General features: G+C 45.1%; 1 protein-coding gene across 1 annotated transcript; it reads right to left on the bottom strand.

The window, feature by feature from the left end:
• Positions 1-234: 234 nt before the first annotated feature.
• On the bottom strand, positions 235-20,844 carry htra4 (HtrA serine peptidase 4). The gene is made up of 9 exons (XM_030104783.1): positions 20,406-20,844; positions 10,090-10,189; positions 8,446-8,650; positions 5,884-6,078; positions 5,764-5,796; positions 5,101-5,215; positions 4,962-5,019; positions 4,772-4,867; positions 235-3,040 (listed from the first exon to the last, which is right to left on the bottom strand). Exons 1-9 carry the CDS (start codon positions 20,812-20,814, stop codon positions 2,875-2,877), a joined length of 1,377 nt encoding a protein of 458 aa, XP_029960643.1. The 5' UTR covers positions 20,815-20,844; the 3' UTR covers positions 235-2,874.
• Positions 20,845-22,316: the final 1,472 nt, after the last annotated feature.

Genomic DNA, 22,316 nt, shown 5'->3' with positions numbered 1-22,316 from the left:
GTAATGACAGCTGCAATTATTCTTCAGATTCCACCGTCCGCGTTCGTCTCAAGGTTTTATTACGGCTATGTACATGAAACATCAGCAGTATGAGAGACACACGTGCAGGAACAACCACAAAATACACAACATATACTCCCACAAACACTGAGGATCAACGTGTTTCCACTGGCCCAGTGACAAGCAGTGTTTTTGAAGAATATAGTCTATATACAAAGTTGTACAACCTGATTTTACTTCGTCTGAACTTCAGTGTATCTATGAAGTGTGTGGCACTGAGGTGAAGCGGTCTGAGCAGAAAATAAACTCACATCCAGAAGGTAAGTATCACTCTGTCTGTCGGTTACTGGGAGGTTCTTCCCTTGGCTGTTTGTCCGTCCTTCCACCTTTAATACTGTTTGTATCGAGGTCAGGCTGCAGGCGAAGGCACGCAGCACCAGACCTCCTCACTGAGAGAAGACCACCAGCCTCTGAGTTCTGGTTCAGCAGGTCCAGACTCTCTGCAGGAGAAGAAGTGTGCATGCTGGAAACATCTGGAAGTTGGCTCAGACGTTCCACTCAGAAGAGGAAACAGATCAATGGAAAACAAGTTCAAATGGACAGTGTGAATTGGAACAATCAGCACGTGAACGAAGGCTCCATTTCCTGCCTAAATCCGAAGAAAAAGTAGCTGTGCACATATGCATGTTTTATCAAGTGACCAGTGTACGATTCTGAGAAGACAAAATGTAAAAACGAATGAAAAATGTTTGATGTAAATGTTTCAGAGCATGAGATGTTTGCCAAACGTTCTCTGGATTTTTAGGCAGTAAGGGAGAAAAAGGGCCTGAGCTGTGTCTTATAGATACGCTGCAGCTGTTTCCTGCTTTTCCCGAAGACCTAGAAGTCATGTGACCTCTTCAGCTGACCACTGTACTGGATTTTCCTCCTGTCCAACAGCCTCCATACTTCACCACATGTTCACGATGCAACAAAATAAACTAGATGGTGGCAGGTCTGATGTTAGAGACACAATGTTAACGTCTGATCAGCCTGGTTACTCGGCGGTCACATTGGCAGATATCCATCACATATCACATTTTTTTTCTACATATGAATGAGGCCTGTATCCAATCTTTAAATATCTGAATGCATGAATCTTTTTCCTGCTTAAATGATTGAAAAGCAGATCAGAACTGGGTCACATTACTGCACCCACTCATGGCTCTATATGTGAACTACATCGTTTTTCAGTGTTTCTGCTGTTTCTTTGTAAATGAGCTTCATTTTCAAAACGTTTTTGGGTAAACACCATACGTTTTCACTTGAAACGTTCCTAAGACTCTTATCACTGATGCCAGAACATGCAAACTATTCAGCCATCCACATACATTTGAGGTGACCCAGCTGTCACATGTGAACTTTATAATACCAAACAGAGGATCAGAAATGAGTCTTTTCCTTTTAGAAAATACTGGTACCATTTCTTCTGTGGTAGTTTTCCAAAACCTTTGACATTCAGACAGTTCTATGGCAGATGAACGCTTTTTGGGAGAGCTGATCCATTCATAAGGGAGCATTTCATAAACGTGTGGCCAGGATAGTGTCGATCAAACAAACAGGATAAAAACAGAATGGGGGAAATTCTAATGGCTTCGATGAACTGCTGACTTTTTCTCATCTTTCTTAAGAAATATTCAATGAATGACTGAAACGTTTAGCTCAGACATTCATGTTTCCTTCTAGATAAACTGCAGAATACTGAGTTGATCCATAAATGTCGATGTGAAGCCCAACCTGAGGTCAAGTTTGGTGAGGCTCATTCATTCATGAGGCTGAAAGAAGAGTCTGCGGTAGACCTTTCGGACTTAAAGCCCTCTGATAAAAGAAAGACGGCGACTACAGGGAAATGAATGAAAAGCAGGAATTCTAATGATCATGATGAACTGTTGACTCCTTCCTCATCTTTCACACAAAATATTCAATGGATGGTCGTGGAAGTTAGCTCAGACATTCATGTCCAGTTTCTGATTTACTGTAAAATACTTGATCATACAAAAAAATGTTTGTGGTTCCTGAAGTCGGAGCTGAGCTCAGGCTGTCGGTGAGGCTGAAAGAAGCAGTCAGTGTGTCCGCTTGACTTGAATCACTGGAAAACGCCGTCGACATCTTAGAAAATACTTCATGGTGGTGCCTGCAGATGATTCTGGAACCATATGCTGCTGCAGAACAGTAGTTGCCGTAGAATGGTGGGAACAGATTGAAAAACTGCAACTCTTTAACCAGCGCTGTTCAATATGTCCCTGGAGGAATGTGGTTGTCGTGGTTTATTTGGATTGAATGGTATTTCAATCACTTCCTTCATAAGAGTACATTACCATGCTGCGCGTTGGTCTGACTCTTCTTCGCTTTGAATTTTGACCAGTTGCATAAAATGCAAAGAAACCAGCGTCTCTTTGAAACAGGTTGTTGGTTTGTGCGTGAAATGATTGGAACTGGGGGTCAAATAAGGCTTTCATGCTGGGCAGAGATGGGAAAGTGAAGGATGAATGCTTCCTAATGATGAAAGATGAATTCACTCAGCAGTAAATATCATCCACCAGATGTCACACCCCAACTACAGTGACAGATTTCTTGATTGTTTGGGTTCTCAGACTTGCCCATGGCTCAGCTGAAAGGAAGTGGATGATATTGAATCCATTTTTTTTTATTATTAATAAGCTAATAATGAGATATGTGAGTCACAGTCCTGCTGCATTTCAGTTTTTCTGCAGCCCTTTCAGGCACCAAACAGGAGAATCGGATCAGTCTCATCTCACACGGTGTCCCTGACATCGGTAAAGTCTGGTGAAGGTTTTGAGCCACATCTGGCTCAACCTCTGGCCGTGGGCGGGATCAGTCCAACTCCTCAGGAACGATAGTTAGGGTAACGTCTCCGTCCTTTCGTCTCACCAGCACGGAGAGCGCCGTGCCGCTCTGGACGGCGTCCGTCACGTCCTGCGTGGTGTGCACGGCCCGTTTGTTGATGCTGACAATCACGTCATGATTCATCATGCCGGCGCTGAGGGAACAGAAACAACAAGACCACAAAATCACACATGACGGACTGGGACTGAGCAGAGAAGTTCAGGGTCAACGAATCTACAAGTCACTGAAAATGATTATGTCTGAAAACTTTACATGTCGCCGGGGGAGGCGGAGTTTAAGGTCACAGTTTGTGCCAGTGGCGACCTGGGTTGACAGTTCAGCTACTGTGAAGACAATACATGATGTTAAAGCTGTGTCTGATTTCACATTTCTTCAAATGCTTTCGTATTCTAGTTGTTTTGTCATCTGACGCTACATTTAGAAGAAACTCGCCCCGTCATCGCTGAAGGGACCGGAAGTAATTCGTGCCATCCGTTGCATTTGTTTTTTCCAGGATTGTGATTGGGCGTCATGGCACCGCTGGCCGGTGCCTTCATGGACCGGTGTGACAGCTTTATTGAGAGTTCCGAACAGACTTTGGAGCTGGGCAATTCATCTAATCGTTGTTGGAGTTGAGTTTAGAGTAACATCAGTATGGTTTCACTTTCTTGAGGGAATTATTTCTGCTGTTTGGTGCAGAGATTTCCATCTGACTCGCTGTTTTTCAACTGTTAATTTATCGCTTGCCCGACATCTGTACTGACGGTTTAACGAGAACAAACTCCAAATGTGACGAATATAACAGACGTCAGTTTTCACCACTTGTCTGCCTCGATTGATTGGAAACCCCATCGTTAAAAAACAAAGTCAACCTATCAGCTTTCCTCTCGACTTCAGGAGTCTCTGTCCTGGCTGATATTTCCACGATTTTCCCGCGTGTCTGTCGTCGGCTGACTGACGGGAACACGTGCAGCCTCCTCCAGCAGACAGCACGGCTGCAGACAAAGCAGCATTGTCATCGCAAGTTGACGAGCTCTGCTGTGCTGCTTGTATGTTAGAGTGCTGCTGTGTGCTGTCAAAAGCTTCAGGCTTCAATGTCAAGGTGGGGCAGGGGGGGTCGGCATCGGGCTATTAAGACTATAGCAAGTCTAAAGAAAGAGAGAGAGAGAGAGATCCTGCCTTTACCAAGAAAGAGATGTCAGAGCTTCGCCTTTGGGAAGCACAAGTATAATGAGCAACTGGACCACAGTTCAATCTGCAGCCTTGAGAACTGCGGGGATATTCTTTTTCCAGTCCTGGGAAATATCCAGAGGCTTTCCGACACCAGCTCGCCGCACTGCTGCTGCATTCTGCAAAACCCAGAGCTCTGATTGTGCATCATACCGATCAGCTCCAGGTGAAGCTTTCAGATATAAAAATAACTCGATGGCACCTCTCACTTAAAAAACAGACGCAGGTCGTGTTTGTGCTGCATATAAGACTAAAACAATGAGTTTCTGGCAACAAACTAAGACTGTATAAACTTACTGTGACGTATCACCCAAGAGTGCACTTAATCTCCAATTTATACAATATCTTTATTTCTCTTAACACATTTTTTTTTCTGTGTTAACCTCTCATCACCTCATCTGTCCACGCAAGGAAAAAAGCCCCTTTATGCTCAATACAGCCAGACTCTTGGTAAGAGCTGCCCGTTGTGGCTTAATTAATCCAAAGTTAAGTGGTTGATTATGAACCAAAACATGAAGGCCGAAGATGTAAAAATACTTAAAAACTACAGATCAGTGCAGTTTTAAAACATCTGAGGAGCAGCTAAGAACAAGCGCGTCTCGTTATTATCAATCTGGATTGTACATTTGAACCCTGTGATAGGAAGCTTTGCTACCTGGAGGCGGCTGTTCCAGGAAGCACCTCATAGATGTAAACTCCTGAGCTCACGTCTGGAAATTCAGGCTCACGTGTCTTGAAATCCTTGATCAGGCTGAAAATGAAAATAAATCAATAAGAATCTGAATAAATGACCAGTCAGCTGAGGCTGTGAACACAGGAAGTGAGTTTATGTGAAGTTCACTTACGACGGAGTGAGCGGCATCATCCGGACGCCGATCATTTTCTTCTTGGTCGTCGATTTCCCTAGAAGAAAAGAAATACATGTATTTATTGATTGAAAGATTAATTGTTGAATACAGCAGCCATCATCAGCTGCTCACTCACCACTGACTTGTCTGTTGTAGGATTCAGCAAGAAAGCGGCGTATTCTGTCCACAGGGATGGCAAAAGATATTCCTGCAGTCACTTTCAGAGTATTGATACCGATTACGTCTCCATCCTGAGGATCACACGCAGGTAGAAGTGGTCGGATTTATTGATCTCGCAGTTTTGCCACGTAAAGAGAAACAAAGTAGCCGAGGGAGCATTGTTCCTTTTTCTTCCACTGCAGCAATAATAGCTCACAGTCTATTAAGTGTTCTTTCTACCAACAACACACACCATCGGTCTTGGTTACTGCAGTTACTTATCTGTGTGTTTTCACAGTGAAGGACGATTTATAGGAGGCAGCATTGGTATGGCAACCATTCTCCTTTTTAAAAAGAAATGCATTTTTAGGGAAAATAAGCCAGAGGCAGCAACCTTGATTAATGTATCATCCGTATGAGTTTATTCCACGTTAACAATACAGCGGCCGACAAAATCGGGATCTTGTTCCTGCAGTATTTCAAGGGAGGATTTAGTCTTGAACCAGAGAACATTTCTGTTCAAGGAAGCAAAATCGTGAGCTATGAATGAAACAAGAAAAATGCATAGAAAAAAAGCAGAATAAATATGCAAACGGGTGGTGTTATCCTTGAAACGTGAGAGCACTGTAAATCCTCTTACCAAGTTGACAAGAGGTCCTCCAGAGTTGCCGAACTGCGAATCAAAAGAGCAACAAAACATCAGGATGAACGCCATGCTGGAGCAAATGTAAGGTGAACTCTGGGTCTGAGTCGAGCTCACGTTTATGATGGCGTCGGTTTGGATGTAGTCCATGTCGGAGTCGGTGAAGCCCAGCTCCATCCCGTTGCGATGGGCGGTGCTGACGATCCCGGTGGTGACGGTGTTCTGCAGGGAGAAGGGGCTTCCCACCGCCACCACGAACTCGCCCGGTCGCAGGTCGGAGGACTGACCGAGCCGCAGGACGGGCAGGGGGCCCTGCAGGGGCCACCAGACAGGAAGTCAGTGGCAGAACGCGCTTTCACCGAGATGAGTGTGTCATTTATACTTTTGTCATGTTCAGCATGTGTGACCTCCGAAACTCTTTAGCATGTAGCATAGCTTGCAACTTCATCCACTGAGTGGTTAAAATTATGAGCGCCGTCGTTCTAACTCTGCTGCTCCAAATGTCTAAGTGTGAGTAGAACAACAACAGTGGCAGGTTAGTGCTGCTAGCTTCACACACAGGGAGCGGAATGGGCCTCCTGGTGAGCGGGGTCAAACCAGGAACATCCAGGAACATCTGAGCGGCGCTGCAACATTGCTAACCACTGCTGCACCTTTCGAAATAGTTCTTTGATGATTGGTAAAGAGACTTTTGATCAGTTGATCCACCTATGTATTTTCTTGTATTAAACTTTTACAACATGACAATAATAGTGTAGCAATGTGACTGCAGGAAATATTTTCTTGAAGCTGAAATTTCAATGCTTTCAGCCCAGTGTTTGCATGAAAAGAGACAAAAAAACATGTCTAAAGTTTCAAATGGATCTACATGCCGGTGTGTTACTCCCACCGTGGTGACTCACTGGGGCGTCTGGATTGGGGGAAGTGCTTCTGTTTCAGGGACAAAGTCAAAGAGTCTGCAGCAGAAAGGCCTGTTCAGAAATACACTGATGTAACTCCACATTCTTCCCCACTGAGAAAATTATTGTTGTTGATAATTGAAGCGCTTCTAACGAGCTGCGCTGGGATTTTTTTGACAAGCAAACTCTCGTGGTCGTATGAAAAACGTCTGCTGGAGGAAGACGCACTGAGGTAATGAGATGTTGTTAGAGCATCTTCAGGGAGGATGTTGGGGCAGACAGATTTGCACACTGAGTCCAGATTGCAAGAACGTTTAGGCATGTGCAAGTCTAAAAAAGCAGAAGAAAAAGCTATGATGTTGAGAAATACTGTAATTCCACTTTGCATTTTTGATTCTTTTGACTTATGAGTGACAGCATTTGCATAAAGTTGGATGAATTCCATGTGATGTAAATGAGCTCTGTGCAGCTCCAGGGGGAATGCAAACAAAACGAACAAGGCGCCAACTTGTGGCACTACATGATATCTACGTTGTTTTCTGCATTTCCTTGCACATAGACAAGACATCATTTTCAAAGCCTTGCAGTGGAAAACTGAAACGTTTCTGAAAAACAGTCCGATTTCACTCAGAACATTGTGGTGTAAACGGGGCCTGAAATGGCCTTGTTTTTTGGTTAGGATACTAAAAGGACGCTGAAATGCATTATTGGAAAGTTTTCGTATCTTGAACTTCTAACTTTGCTGCATTGATAAATCCAGAAACTCTGCTGGAAAGTTTAAAATTTCATCTGTGATATTTTTGTTTTTTCTGTTTACTGAAACTGACATGCTGGCTCGGTTCTCAAAATAATTAAATTCACAACAGTTGGGTTTTGATTTTTGTTGCACAATGAGTCAGACTGAATCTTGCCACTGGTGGTTAAAGTTTCTCGCAGTGCCACTCTGGGAATTCGCTCCTTTTTAAAAGCACGAATGCAGATGAGTTCAGCCGCGGTCGTGTTGAGCGGCGCTCCGGCCCGTCTCCGCCTGTCTCCTCTCATTCCAGGCTCAGACCGTTTATCTCTGGGCTGGATTGTAATACTCAACCTGAATTTACAGCCCCGTCTCCGACGGCGCGGAGTGTTATGTCACGACAAATGTGCCTTTTAGGCAGGCTTTTGAACCCCGCCTCAGAAACAAATCACAGAGAAATACAGCAACGCACATCTGTCACCGCTTCCCGATTGTTAGAAGACAAATCTGCTGACTTTCGGAGCAGCCAGACCGCGACGCCTCTGGTTTACTCCTTGTGATCTCGACGTGTTCTTGTATTCAGATCAGCGCTAAAAATGTTAATCATGCTCTTCATGCTGAGTCGAGTCTGACTGAAGTGGTCGGGAGCAAAACCCCGTCAGCCATACAGAGCAGCCGGTTGTGTACGAGCATGTCGGAGCTGTGACATGTTTTATTCAGAGGAGCGCTCACAAAAAAAGTTACCGCTCTAAAAAAAAAAAAAAAAAAACAGAAGTACCTGGGACTTTGAATTTACGAGACATGAGCAAATTACCCGAGGAATTCAGAGGACAAATTGATCGTGTTAAGGAACAGAGTCTAATTTTTGTGGGCACGAGCCCCTGATGACTTTCTCCCTGGAATATTATTCTCCCGCTTTGTGTGCAGGATTATCACACTTTGATGTTGGCCTCAGATGACAAGCTGCCAGGCCAGAGGAGAAGCACCGGGCCGGATTTAGCCCGAAACTCTGCAGGGGGCTGAGAGGCGAAACAGCAGGGCACTCACATCGGGCTCGATTTTGATGAGGGCGATGTCCGTCTTTTGATCCACGTCCTTGACGCTGGCGTCGTAGTGCACGCCGCTCTTCAGCTCCACTTTTATCCGCTGCTTGTTGGCGAGTACGTGAGCGTTGGTGACGATCCAGCCGTCCTCCGACACCACAAACCCCGAGCCGCTCGACACCGAGACCTCCTCTCCGGAAAACGGCACCCTGAGGACAGAAACCAGGCACGGAGAAGAGCTCGTTCATCGCTGGTAAGACAAACGATGGCGAGCAAAGTCATTTCAGGTCAGGAGTCACTTACTACCCAGTTTGATCTCCAGTGTAGAAGTGTTTCTAGAAAACTTGAAGTCCTGCAGATGTTGTTTCCCTTCAGACTCATGTGGGTCAAAGTTAATTGCTTCTTACAACAGGATTGCTGCAGGCTCCAGCAGGTTCTCGCAAGCTCCCAGTACGGCTCTGGTGCTAATGCGATTTCACCAGCATGTATGATTCACTGCTGACTGACTGACTGACTGACTGATGGCCTTGCACATGGAAATATGGATGCCCAGTTCTGGATCTTGGTGTTGTTTCCTGTCTCCTAACTCTTATATAACAGTCAGGACCGGTCCTGGCTTCCTTTGCGGCCTCGACCAGCATGTGGAGCGGGGAGTGGTGCCGATATGTCGTGCCGCACGCTACATTTGAATTCACAGAACAATGACCCTCCCAGTCCACGGCATCCTGTTGACAGTAAAAACTCCAGCAGGCATAACGGGCACTTTTTCCTTTCTTTACTGTAATGAAGCCTGCTTGATGCTAACTGATCGCCCTTCGGGTTAATAAGTGACTCTAAAGGTCTACACTCTAAAGGAAACACTCAGGCCCCGTTTATGTGACAAATTTTCGAGTGAAATGCATAATTTTTATGTTTTTATTTCAAAAAAGTTTAGCGTTTACATGACAGCGTTTTGAACATGGCATAAATTGGGTGCTGTTGGTTGTTTTTGTAATAAAACCTCAAACATATGCTCACGGAGAACAGTGCGCTATAAACATTAACGATGGAGACCACCAGGATGGATTGTTGTTACGGTGACTATCAACTCTCCATCCAGGAGAATCTGAACGGGACCAGGACCAGGACAGTCTGGACTGGGAATCATGACACAGGGAAACATTGTTGTTATAGTCATCTACTGAGCAGGAGCCAAAAAGTGTTTTTTAAAGCCGAGATGAGTGTATACAGTTACAACATTCCAATTTCCTGGAAAAGTTGTGTCTTCCTCTGTCTACACGTTTTGAAAAAGTTGCATTTTCAGTGACTGTGAACATCATTGTCATGTAAACGGACCCCAAAACCTAACAAAAGTTGTGGGTTTTCTCTTGAAAACCAAACGCCGTAAGTGAGGCCTCAATGCATTCGTTCTTGCAGAAACAAAGCCTTCATTATTTCAATCAATTTATAAGCCTCTACCTTTAAAACACAGCTCTCTGTATGCTCACAGTCAGAAAAATCAATTAAAGTTTGATCACAGTTGTGAAAAATCAAATGCAATCAGCTCTTTGTGCCCAAATTTAGATTAAATGAGTATAGAATATGAATGGATGGATAGATGGGTGGATGGATGGATGGATGGATGGGTGAAAGGATAAATTAGTTTTACCTTTGGAAAAGCTCCAGATGCACCACAGCTGGCACAATTTTATCCACCACATCTGCGATGAAGTTGAACTTGTAGCGCATGCTTCCTGGATGCTGCGTCCCTGCAGGGAAAGGAAACGTTCAGAAAGACCCAGAAAGTTCAATATGTATTGAGCATTCTGATTTTTTTTAAATTTATTTATTTATTTATTTTTTTGATTTCCTTGAGGAAGATACTGAAGCCTAAACTTCTCCTCATGGATGGACTGAGCACCTTGCCAGGCAGCTGCGTCTGTTGGTGTGTGAAGGTGTGTGTTAATGGATGAATGTGCATCGTGTTGATGATTCCGTTCAAATACATTTACCCTTGTGGCTGTAATGTGACAAAGTGTAGGGAAGTTGAAGGAGTGTCAATATATTTGTAAGTCCCTGTATGAACAGATTCAGTTCAGACTCTAAATATTATTCGTGTTTGTATTTGTGAACATGCAGATGAAAACATGAATCTTCACTGTCACCGTCTGGTATGAAAACCATGTATCTGATGAGCGGATGGCCAACAGATGTTCAGGTGGGCGAAGGATTGTTCCAAACAGGACAACAGCAGGGCAGGAAAGGACACACCTTTCTCTCAGCAGCCTGTCAGAACAAGAAAAGCAACACGTGCAACTGAAAAAAACCAGAATGCCTGAATTCCAGGCAGGTCGGGCAGTCTGCGCATCCTTCCATTGTGCCTGTTGTCACCGTGCAACTGGCTTTCTGTTTGTTACTTGATTGAACCGAACCACCATTAACGGCATCGGCTTCTCCTCAAAATGTTTGTCATGATGGAAAAAAAAGAAAAAAGAAAAAAAGGTCGTCAGCCGGCTGTGACATGACAGGGGGACTGACAGGAGGGGAGAAAAATAGACAAGCAATGTTAAACAAGCACTCCACTGATTAAGCATTGCACTCCTCTAACAGTGTGTCTCTCAGAAGAGAGCAACACAAGAAGTAATGGAAGCGATGCAGCAGAACCGCAGATATCAGGCTCGTTTGAGATGAAGAGCGCCGTGCCTGGAAAGTTGACGAGAGCAGCAGCAGCAGGAGGCAGAGCAGCTTCGTCTCTACAGGCAGATTATGGAGCGTTCATGCAGCCGAAATCTCAAAAAAAAAAAAAAAAACTACCAGTTTGGAAAGTTCCACTTCTGAGCTGGCACCGTTGACGGGACAAGAATTAAAATTAGTGAAGAGGTTACAGAAGCAGAAGACAAACTGAAATTCCTTTGACGGTGTTGCACGTGTCGTCTCAGACAGCCGGTGTGAGTCAGTGTGCCCTGACATGACAGGAGGGTCCAGTCCTGCTTTTAGGTCTCCTCCAGTGGCAATACACCTGATTCCAACAAGAAACTTGACAACGGTATCACTGTAAGATTTGATCTGAATTTACTTTGCCATTCTTGATGCCCAGATTCCAAATTCCTGCCTAAATCCAGTTGATTTATCCATTAACCGTGTGGTTACTCGTGTTTTATCTAGTGATCCATGCCTGACTCTTGTGATTTCACCTGCCGAAACATCCAGCGTTGACGAAGCTTCAGCCTGATGATGACATTCTGTTTGACGTTAAAGTCGAAGTTCACGAGGAGTTCAAACACTGCCAGGAGGAAAGCGGCCTCACTGGCATCTTATGCTGATGCTGCAGTTATTTCCTCAGGAGCCATGTGACCTTGAACCAAAATGCTTCATTAAAACGTGCCTTTTGACCGATTCAGATCCCATAGGTCCATTTTTGGAAATAAATAGAATATGAATGAGTGGACTGGTTCACAACTGATCCTTATCCTGAATCCATATCTCCAGGATGTGTACTTTGCTGGTGCTGCCTGTTTCACTTTGAGCTCGTGCAGCTGAACATATTATTATCCCAGACACACAACCTTCATTTAAACACTCCCATCCAGTACTGTTAAACCTGTCTCTAGATCTGCTGTCAAACCAAAGTGAAGCTCAGAGTAACTTCGAGAGGACATGAAAGCTCATTTAAAATCCAGCCGGCAGCGGATGGCGGCGCCGGTCACCCGAGGCCGCGTCTGTGGCGACCCCCCGCTCGATAAACCGTCCAGAGCAGTTTCCCCTCTGCTGTCCGTACAAACGTCCCGGAGCCACAACTCGCTCCCACTGCTGTTTACAAAGTTAAAAAAAAAAAAAAACAAACTTGTCCCTGCAGAAGCATCCTTAAATGCAAATGAGGCTGTGTCTTTTGCCAAGAGCTACTTTGGCAGAACGTCAACCTTTTTTCCCCCCGTTGTTGTTTTCCCGCCCGTCAGAGAGCGCTCCGCTGACAAATCAACAGTATGCCGCACGCTGGCAGGATAAACTGCAGCTTTCACTATCCTCTCAATTACACCGTGCCACCATGCCAGTTTGCTGGGCTGCGAATCATCCGTCAGATGAACACAGCTCACATTCAACGTGTCATCTAATCTACCATCGAGGCTCCAAATTACAAAACAAGTGCTAATCTGCTCACGGGGCGCCGCGCGGATCACACATTCAATTTTACATTCCCGTCACAGACCAAGTGACATTTTGCCAAAAACATCGGCTTTCAACCTCTCAACATCAACTAATTGCATCCCCTGTGTGTGTGGCAAGCGCTGGCATTCATCAGCAGATGTACACACACCTTTAAATACAGACTGGTGAAAGCACAAGGACTGATTCAACTGATTTTACTGAAGCAACTGAGAGATTATGTGCTGCTCAGAAACGCATATTGTCACCGGAAGCACAGATTAATCAGTGAAACTCTAACTTGCAAATTTCAGTGTTTCTGCCGTTTCCATCTAAATGGACAGTTTTCAAAATGTTGCCGTCTGAACACGAAACTTTGCAAACTTTGTGTAAATCGGGGCCTGAAAGTGACAATGTTACTAAGAGATTTTGGGCTGAAAATGTAAAACTTTCTGTCTCAACGAATCATTGCAAATCTTCACCAGGTGTCAGCAGAGGTGGACGTTACTACACTTTTTTTTTTTTTTTTCTTTGCCATAAAGAAGGAGATTTAATTTCATATCTAGAAAAGTCTGATTGAAAGTTCACTTTTCATTTGTGTATTCTCACTGCTTTTACCAGCCTGGAGCAATCGTGAATGAGTAAGTTTAGGATGGAATAGAAATACAAACAATCGTCAGGCGACATCTCCTTGTACACGACGGAGCAGCATTGACCTTGTTTTCATATTTTCACCTTCTTTCACTTACTTACCTTTCAAAGTTAGGGTGCTTTCATGTGCAGTTTCCTTTTTGAATGGCATCTCTGTGAGGAGAGTAACTTTTCTCCCGTGAAATGAGTGAATGGAGCGGACTTTGACCGGCGCTTTGATGAAAGGTTTGAATAAGGACAAGGACAAACACACTGAATTAAAGTGTGGATATTGTTTCTCTACATATTTTAAAAATGAACCAACTGCAAAAATCTGACTTTTTTTTTCTGTAGTGAATGCTTCCCTCTGACTTGGAATACCCAGAACAGCCAGTTGGGTGCCCAAACGTGCTGCTAAGTGGTACCGGTGCTCGTACACGGCGCGGCCACACGTCTCCAATCGAGTCGCTGTCGATACGCCAGATTTCCGGCTTGTTTGTTTCTTGATCACCGTGGCGGCCGAGCGGCGGTGGGAGAGTGATGAAACACACCGATAGGCCTCCCCGACACACGCTGCAAAGTCCTGGCTTTACCTCCCCTGCACGGGCTGCAGTGCTGCCTTTAAAGGCTTGTTTCACTCAAATGCGTCTCACAGCTTTTGTTTCATTGGATTTCCTGACTGCCACAGCTGCACCAGTCCTGCTGTGGTCACTCTTCATGCTGGCTGGAGCCAGACAAGGCCCTTTTCACACAATGACATTTACACTTCAGACTACGAGGAGCTAAAGGCCACGCCCATCTACATCTACCTACAGCTTCGCACGGCGAACAATCTCACACAGTCAGCTTATTACCGCACAGTTACAAGCCGGCGTCGCAGTGGCAGCTGCTGGTTAATAAGTCAGGAGGTTTGTGGAACATCATCACTGCTAATAACGTTTCACCGGTGTTTTGCATTGATTTACATCAAAATGCGTTGAGAATAATTTCGTTTACAAGACAGAGCAGATGCAGAAATTGACATGACGAAGTAAATTATGTCCACATGTATTTGATGTATTGAACATATGTAGATTAAGTACATGTACGTTTTTCTCAGACCTCCAGAGAATTTAATGATTTCCATTCACTGAAAAATAAACACGTCACTTTGACGCATTCTCTGTCGCACAATTGTGTTTGTTTGATGAGATATATTATTCCCATGGGCAGTATTTGTTTTCTGCACATGCAGCTGCAATGCTACAGATAATATATCACAGAAATAACTGAAAAAGTAACATAAATCTTTACGTAATACTTTGATAATTAAAATGAACACAGTATAGCAGCACTCCTTCACCATCATTTTTCACGTTATGGTTTCAAAAAAGTTTCACATTTATATGGCAACATTTTGAAAAAAGCTGTTAGTCCACAGAAGAACAGAAGAAACACGTAGTATTCATTTTTGGTTTTTCCGTGAATGGAACTTAGCCTCATTCATACAGAACTTTAAGCAACCACAAAGTATAAATATACATAAAAACTTAAAAATATAAAGTACAAGCAATAAAACAAGAAGAAATACAATAAAATGGCAATAGAACAGAATAGAAATACTGTGTTACGAATTCTTTCAACACAGCTCCATCCAGAAAAGATCACTGAATAACTGGAAGTAGCTTCATTTAATCACGACCACAGACACTGGAGGTCACAACAGACTAACATTTCATCTGTTTTCATGCAGAACATTCGTCCCTCCACCTGTTCGTACTCTCAGATCTGCAGTCGTAATCAGTGTTTCCTTCTTTTTCCTGCCTCCACTTCCCGGACCGATCAACCCTTGACGTCAGCTCGCAGTTTATCTCCGGCCCGCCGTGCAGCAGCCACTCCGGCTTCCCACTGCTCTTGGCAACAGAAAGTGCTTTGCCCACGCGTTTTGCTGCGAACTTTGTTCTCCCGGGTTTGCTATCATCGCCCTCCAGCCCTGCTTTGCCTCGCCTCGCCGCGCTCTGGGCCCTGCCTTCACCTCCATGATGACTTGTTCACCTTGCTCTGTCACTCACTGCAGCTGCCTACGTGCTCTTCAGGACCTGCCGCCAACAACTTTCTGTTGTCCTTCCCGTCCAAACTCTCACCAAGTCCATGGCGTCCGTCCGTCTCCAACCCTTCCCTGTCACTGTGAGTCTTCTCAGCAGAGCACTGCTGAGAGTTGGTTCTAGGATATTTCCAATATGTGGAAAAAGAAACCTCACAGAGAAGTTAAAAGCTAAAACATCAAGAGATTTAGGCCCCATTTACGTTTTCAAGTGAGCACAAATTTTTTTGTACACTCTGACTCCAAACGCTGCTGCTGCACATGTGAACCATGTGGCTGGCTGATATGACCCAAAAACACCATATGAAGGTTTTTTTTTTTTTTTTACCTAAATAGAGTTTTTACCACAAACACAATTCTGAGTCAAAGTCACTAACAAACTGCAACACAGACACTTGTATTAACCACCAACCGAACAAAATAAACATAAATTCTCGAGGAAAATGGTGAAAAATAGTGCCATGCAAACAAAAAAAAGGTTTGAGCCAGATGTGACAACCTTACTTCAGTTCAGGGTCATTTTAAAATGATCAGTCCAATCACGATCACTTTTTTCACACTTATTTTACTTTCTGAAACAAAAATACAAAAATGGTGCATTTTCATTGAGACACTGTTATGCGAACCAGGTTTTTATCCTCCGAATAATGTTTAGAGAACACAGTGCCTTCACGGTCAGGGGCCAAAAGTATGAGGGGGTACCCAAAAGAAACCGGAATTTGGTTATAACTTTTTATTTGTTACATTTCAAAATAAAACACCACCGTTGCCTTCAAAATAATCTCCATCCGCATTAATGCAGCGCTCCAGGCGTGTCTCCCACTTGACGAATGCGTCGTGACACCCGTGCGTAATTGTGCCATTCAGGGCCAGCTGCGATTTGTCTGTCACCTCCTCCACATCTGCAAACCGCTGTCCCTTCAGCTCCTTCTTCAAATTGGGGAACAAGAAAAAGTCACTCGGGGCTACATCTGGCGAATAAGGCGGATCGGGGAGGAGAGTCATCTCATTCTTCTCCAGAAACTGCGTGAGGCGCAGCGCCGTGTCCGCTGGCGCTCTGTGGTGGTGGATCAACCGGGCTCCACTCCGCCACTACGCTCTGCTTCCTCCTCACATCCTCACGGAGCCGTCTGAGGACTTCGATGTAGTAGTCCTGATTTACAGTCTGACCTGGAGGGACAAACTCGCTGTGGACGATACCCTGGATAGCGAAAAAGCAGCTCAGCATTGTTTTCACGGCTGAGCGGACCTGACGCGCCGACATCTGGCCCTTCTTAAACCGCCCGGACCACTCATGGACCTGAGTCTTCCCCAGAGCATCATCCTTGTAGACTTGCTGCAACAAGGTGAGTGTTTCTGCTGCTGTTTTTCACAGCAATAAGCAGAATTAGTTGTTCGTGCGCTGCTGTAGCAATGTCACCATTTTGGAAAAATCGCAGAGCGCAGCCGCATTCTGTTATTATAAATAGCGCGTGACAGATGACAGTGTAACTCTGGGAGCTCGGACTTTTCACAGATATGCATGAGGCTTACCTGTAACACATCTGACGGCCAGAAGTCGAAACTCATTATTATAATTATTAGAGGACTCACTGAAGCGTTCAAGGTGTCCAGAATATGGGAAATCCTGCAGTACAGGGAATCCAGGGATGAGAAAGTGGCATTGGCTGGTATCCAGGTATGAACGGGTAGGAAATGGAGGGCAGACAAAACTCTGGAGGTGGCGGAGTCGCGACTGAGGCAGAAAGTGGGGCCCATAGCCTCAGGCCGCGCAGGTGTGGGCTACTTCCTGGCAACCAGGGCAGATAAGGCCCAGGGGAAAGAGCAACATCGCCTCATTCAGGAGGAGGTGCGGGCAGGCGTGGAGGAAGAATGAACCAGCAGGATGGTGGGAATGGGGCAACAAGGAGCGTGGACTAGGTGGGAGAACGTTCTGCAACGGAAGGTCACCTGGTCCAACCTCTGAAGAGCAGACGTTCATAACATCCAATTCTTAGTCCAGGCTGTGTATGATGTCCTACTGAGCCCAGGTCACCTCCATGTCTGGGGAAAAACAGAAACACCATCGCGTCCCCAGTGTCCTGGAACACCTCCTCAGCAGCTGCCCAAAAGCACTAGGGGAAGGACGCTACCGCTGGTGCCACAACCAGGTCCTTCAGGCAGTTGCTGACAGCAGAGCCACAGCCATCAGCAGCACTAAGAGCCACAGCAGGATACAGACCATCAAGTTCCACAGAACTGGAGGGAAGCCAGAAAAACAACCGAGGGTGAGATCAGGCCTCCTCACCACCGCGGCTGACTGGCAACTACAAGTAGATCTAGGCAAACAGCTAAAGTTTCCAGCCAGGATAACGTCTATGCAGCTCCGACCAGACATGATCTTACTGTCAGAATCCACCAAGCAATTGGTCATGCTAGAACTCACAGTTCCCTGGGAAGAGCGCATGGACGAGGCCAACGAAAGGAAACGCGCCAAGTACCAGGAACTGGTAGACGAGTGCAGGAGGCAGGGCTGGAAAGCCTCTTGTGAACCTCTGGAGGTAGGCTGCTGAGGATTTGCAGGGCAATCCCTCTGCAAAGTTCTCACACTGCTGGGCCTCACAGGGGAGGCGAAGCAGAAGGCCATCAGATCCATGACTGAAGCCGCAGAGAAAGCCACAAGGTGGCTATGGATTAAGAGGGCAGACCCGTGGGCGAGAGCTCCTGGGACACAGGCCAGAGTCTGATCACCTCTGGTCGGGTCGCCTGGGCGAGGGTGTCTGATGCTGAAAGACCCGAAACACCCAATGACCCCAGGTTACATCACTGATGATGTGTCCCAGCGCATCCGTGAGATGTATCTTTCAACTGTAGTAGTATTGTTGTTAACAATAATAATAATAATTATTATTTTCTAACACTATTACAAGCCTAGTAGTGTATGCAATAAATGCTGTGCAAAAATAAAAATAATTTAATGTAATTTATCTTTTATTACCCATTTATTGGTAAGGCTTTTATTTTGGTAGGGAGTCCATTTGACCCGTGATGGTCAGGGGTCACGTGCTTCCTTGTTTTCGTTTTGAGACCTGAAACGAAAAAACGAAAAAATGAAATCCAAAAAACAAAATTCGGCCGTAATTTGCTTGTGTTGGTTTCGTTTTTGGTTTTGAATTGAGAAAGAAAAAAACTGTTTTTCGTTTTTGGTTGAAAACGAAAAAAGGAAAATTGAACCGTTTTTTCCTTTTTCGTTTGTTGGTTTGGTCAGAAAAACAGATTATACTTTTGGCCCCTGACCCTTACCCTTCACATAGAGTATTTCATGATTCAGTTTCAGAGCGTTTCTGTGGATTTTACATCCAGCTGGGGAAGACTCCAGCCCCCACCAACATTTCTGTTTTTTTCTCATTTAGATCCAGAAAGTTTTAGAAAATCATAATTTTGACCTGAACCAAGCAGAGAGATAAATGTGTTTATCATCAGCATACAAGAGTTACACAGTATTTCCTATATATTTCATACAAAAGCAAAATTTGACACAGGAATTCTGTCATGTCACGACCTGCACAGGTAAGGTAATTTTACAGGATTAATTCAAGTCATTGGGAATTCATCCTGTTTGCTTTACTGCTTTTATACAACTGTCGTGTAAGATGTAATTCAAAACCTGAAAACCAGAAGCGAGGAGGTGTTGTTGTGCTGTCAAAAGAGAATATTATCATACTACTACCATCACACATCCATTTTGAATTAATTCAGTAAACATGATCATGTGCTTGACCTCATTCGGACTTTATTTCCTGCAGAAATGTGGGTTCAGGCCCTCATGTGTGTTTTCACAGTGTCGATTTCCTTTGATTAGAGAAAGGAAGTTGGAGCACCCAAAGGCAAACAAAGTCATGCACACACAGAGGGACACTGCACACAGAGAGCCGGGAATCAAGACCAACATTACAAAACACTACACCACCATGCTGCACTCAAACCTCACATGGAGAATCATTAACCTACGGAGTCTGAAAAGTTACTGTGAACCAGCGAAGAGCTCACATACCGGCAGCCTTTCAATGTCTTTCAACCGCACAGCCGCTTTGACTTAATGACAGTAATTTAGGGATTTTAGCTCAGCCTTTAAGATGCTCTAACAACCGCAAAAGAAAACATAATTAAAGATGAGAAATATGCGTGAATTCAGTAAACTATGGACTCGATGTTCTGTACTGACATTTTCACTTTGTGAAAGAGAGTGAATTTGGAGCTTTATGACCAATTGTAGACGGATGGCTTCAGAGTAAACAGAGGTGAGTGTTACTCCTCTCGATCGCATCCCTCCGTCAGGATTTGACAGGACTCTGTGCATGAATGAACCTGTTTGTGTGGGAGGTGTGATGCATGGCGTGCAGGTTGCACCTCCGTGGATGACTGTGACGTAAAGCTGCACGTTATGGAAATCAACAGGACGGAGAGGGAGAGTGAAGAGGACATATTTGTGCAGCAGCGCGCCGCCGGGTTTCCCCTCAAGTGAATTAAACATCATTAGGGGAGAATTTGTGACTGCATTTTGTCTCGTGGTGCCACTGAGCATGAATATGCAGAAGACGAGAGACGAGGTACATCAGTAGATTGAAACAGGACACATTTCCTCCGTTATAGATCATCTCCAGTCTTGCATAGTGTGAGGAGAGGGACATTAGCCTTCCAGGTGAAATTAAACAGTGCCGGAGATGATAAAAGACCACATTTATGTGTTTGGAAGATGAGTAGTTGGCCCCAATTTATGGGACAGATCATTTCCCTGCAGAATTAAAGGTTTAAAGGTGAAATCCAGCGATTTATTGCACCTCAACATCAATGATGGACTTGCACAAGCTAAATTAAAAAGAGTATAAAGAAACTGGGGAGAAAATCTAAAATCCACTCAGACCCAGACCTGGATGTTAGGTTTTCTTATATTGTTCATTTTACTTTTCTGTCAATCAGTGCTCCTTATCGACAACTCTAAAGATTAGCACTCATACTTGTACTCATTGATTAGGGCAGAGGTATTGCTGCCTGTAATTGCTGCCTCTGGCAGAGAGGTTGACACTTTCCTGGCCCTCATCATGCTCATCGTTTGAGAAATTAAAGGTCTCCATCTTGCTGAGACTCACCTGAGTCACACCAGCCCCTCTGGATCAGGATGACGGGCGGGGTCTGTCCCACCTCGGCCCTGCGGTTCTCCGCCGTCAGCCGGCAGACGCTCGGGTAGGTCCTGCCGTCGCTGCCGCACACCGGGCCGGAGGTGACGCACACGCAGGCGCTGGGAAGCCCCTGCACCGAGTCACACCTCAGCCCGTCGCCACAGGGGGGGCTTCCGCCGTCACCTCTGCACGCCTCGCCCTCCCCGGCCGCGCACACCACGCAGCAGCCGCAGCCGTCCCTCGCCCGCCCGTAGAAGCAGGCGTGCGGCAGCGCCGGGCACTGTGAGGGGTCGCACGCCGACGGGCAGCCCCGTCTCCGCCCCAGCGGGCCGGCGCGGACCGCACAGGTGAGCAGCGCCAGGACGGCCAAGGACTTCATGATGATGATGCTGGCGGCCGTCGGTCTCCCTGCGAGGCTTGATCCGTACTAACGCTCTCCTCGCCGCCGCCGCGGCATTCATAGCTGGCAGGAATGGCTGCGGGCCAGGAATTATGTTCCAGCCACGGCATGTCATTCCCCGTTCCTCCTCCATGACCATGATCTCTGAGCTCCGTCCTGATCTAAACACTGGGGAATGCAGATCCTTCAGGTTTCGCGTAAACGCCCAGAGGCTGTGCTGCCCCTGTCACTCATGGACTGCATTCAAACAACAGCATGCTTCCTCTCTGGGTTGTAAATGAGCGACCTGTGTTTTACACAACAGCCTGGATCGAGCCATTTTGATGACGGATGGATGAACTTTACACATTTGACCTTTTCTGTCCTTAATTTTCCATTTCGTCACACAACACCAAACAATGCTGCTTCAGACTGACTCTGATTGGTAGAATTACCCATACTGCTCAGTATCAATATCAAGAAGCCTGTACTCATTTTCGTTTCCTTACTCAACAACTGTATCAAGCAACGCAGCTGAACGTAGCTGAAGCTTGTCTGTTTCACATGCTTCAGCAGGCCAATTTATGACCCAAGTTGAGCCTCATGCTTCTCATCAGTGCCGAAAGCTCCAAATACTTTGACTGTAAAAGATGTGCTAAACTTTATAGGCTCAGAGAAAGTTGGCCTGCAGCTGATGAACCATGCTGGTGGCAGATTGAGGGACTCAGAGCAGATGTTTCTGAATTGTTTGTGTTTGGACGTGTGCTGAGGAGTGACGTTGGATGTGTTTGACAAAACGATGTTGGACCTGCCAGGCTGCAGAACATGGAATTATGTCACAATCCTGTGAATCTTGCACAAATATGATTCCATAGGAGATGAGGAAGAACTGAGAGACGAGTCAAAACTTAAGGATGATGCATTTTATTTCGTGGTGCCTTTCACAACACACGGTGCCACCTCGCAAAAGTTAAAAAAAAAACACAAAAATACTTTAAATAAGGCCAAACAAGACATCACTGAACCACAAAGAAATAAATAACATACACTGAGAACGAATACGAGGACGACGCCAAAATGACAAACTGCAGAAAACACAGCAGGAACGGAATGTTTACAGATCGCCAGTGAATTTTGGTCAATTTTGAGACCTTTAGGTATTATTTACCACACATCCACAAACTGATGTAGACAAATGTCTTATTAGTGCTGTTTTTTCTTAGAGCGCAGTTCTATGTAAAGAACTGAACAGCTGACACTTTGTCGTACAGATCATGAATACCGGTTATTATTATTTGGCAGAATTCAGACATGTGAGATCATGTCAGGACCGGACAAAAGAAGACATCTATCTGCCAAAAAACGTGTTTTCTCAGCAGGATTGTACATTTGTTTGCTCCAAGACGAGAATCACATTCAGTTGAAGCCAAACATCCTGAAATACAGATACAACTCTTAAAGTTAAATGAAATGAATAACCTTTGGTTTTTTTTTTTTTTGGT

Source organism: Salarias fasciatus, chromosome 12 (genome assembly GCF_902148845.1).
Source record: "Salarias fasciatus chromosome 12, fSalaFa1.1, whole genome shotgun sequence".
Taxonomy (NCBI): Eukaryota; Metazoa; Chordata; class Actinopteri; order Blenniiformes; family Blenniidae; genus Salarias; species Salarias fasciatus.
Note: the sequence above shows the minus strand (reverse complement) of the source record. Positions and strands in the feature narration are given on the sequence as shown.

Excerpts from the sequence above, each read along its gene's own strand:
- htra4 (XM_030104783.1), bottom strand. The coding sequence starts at position 20,814 with ATGAAGTCCTTGGCCGTCCTGGCGCTGCTCACCTGTGCGGTCCGCGCC. Across the intron at positions 8,651-10,089 it reads CATCTGGAGCTTTTCCAAAG|GGTGCCGTTTTCCGGAGAGG; the intron begins GTAAAACTAATT and ends TTCTGTCCTCAG. Across the intron at positions 5,020-5,100 it reads CTACAACAGACAAGTCAGTG|GGAAATCGACGACCAAGAAG; the intron begins GTGAGTGAGCAG and ends CTTTTCTTCTAG.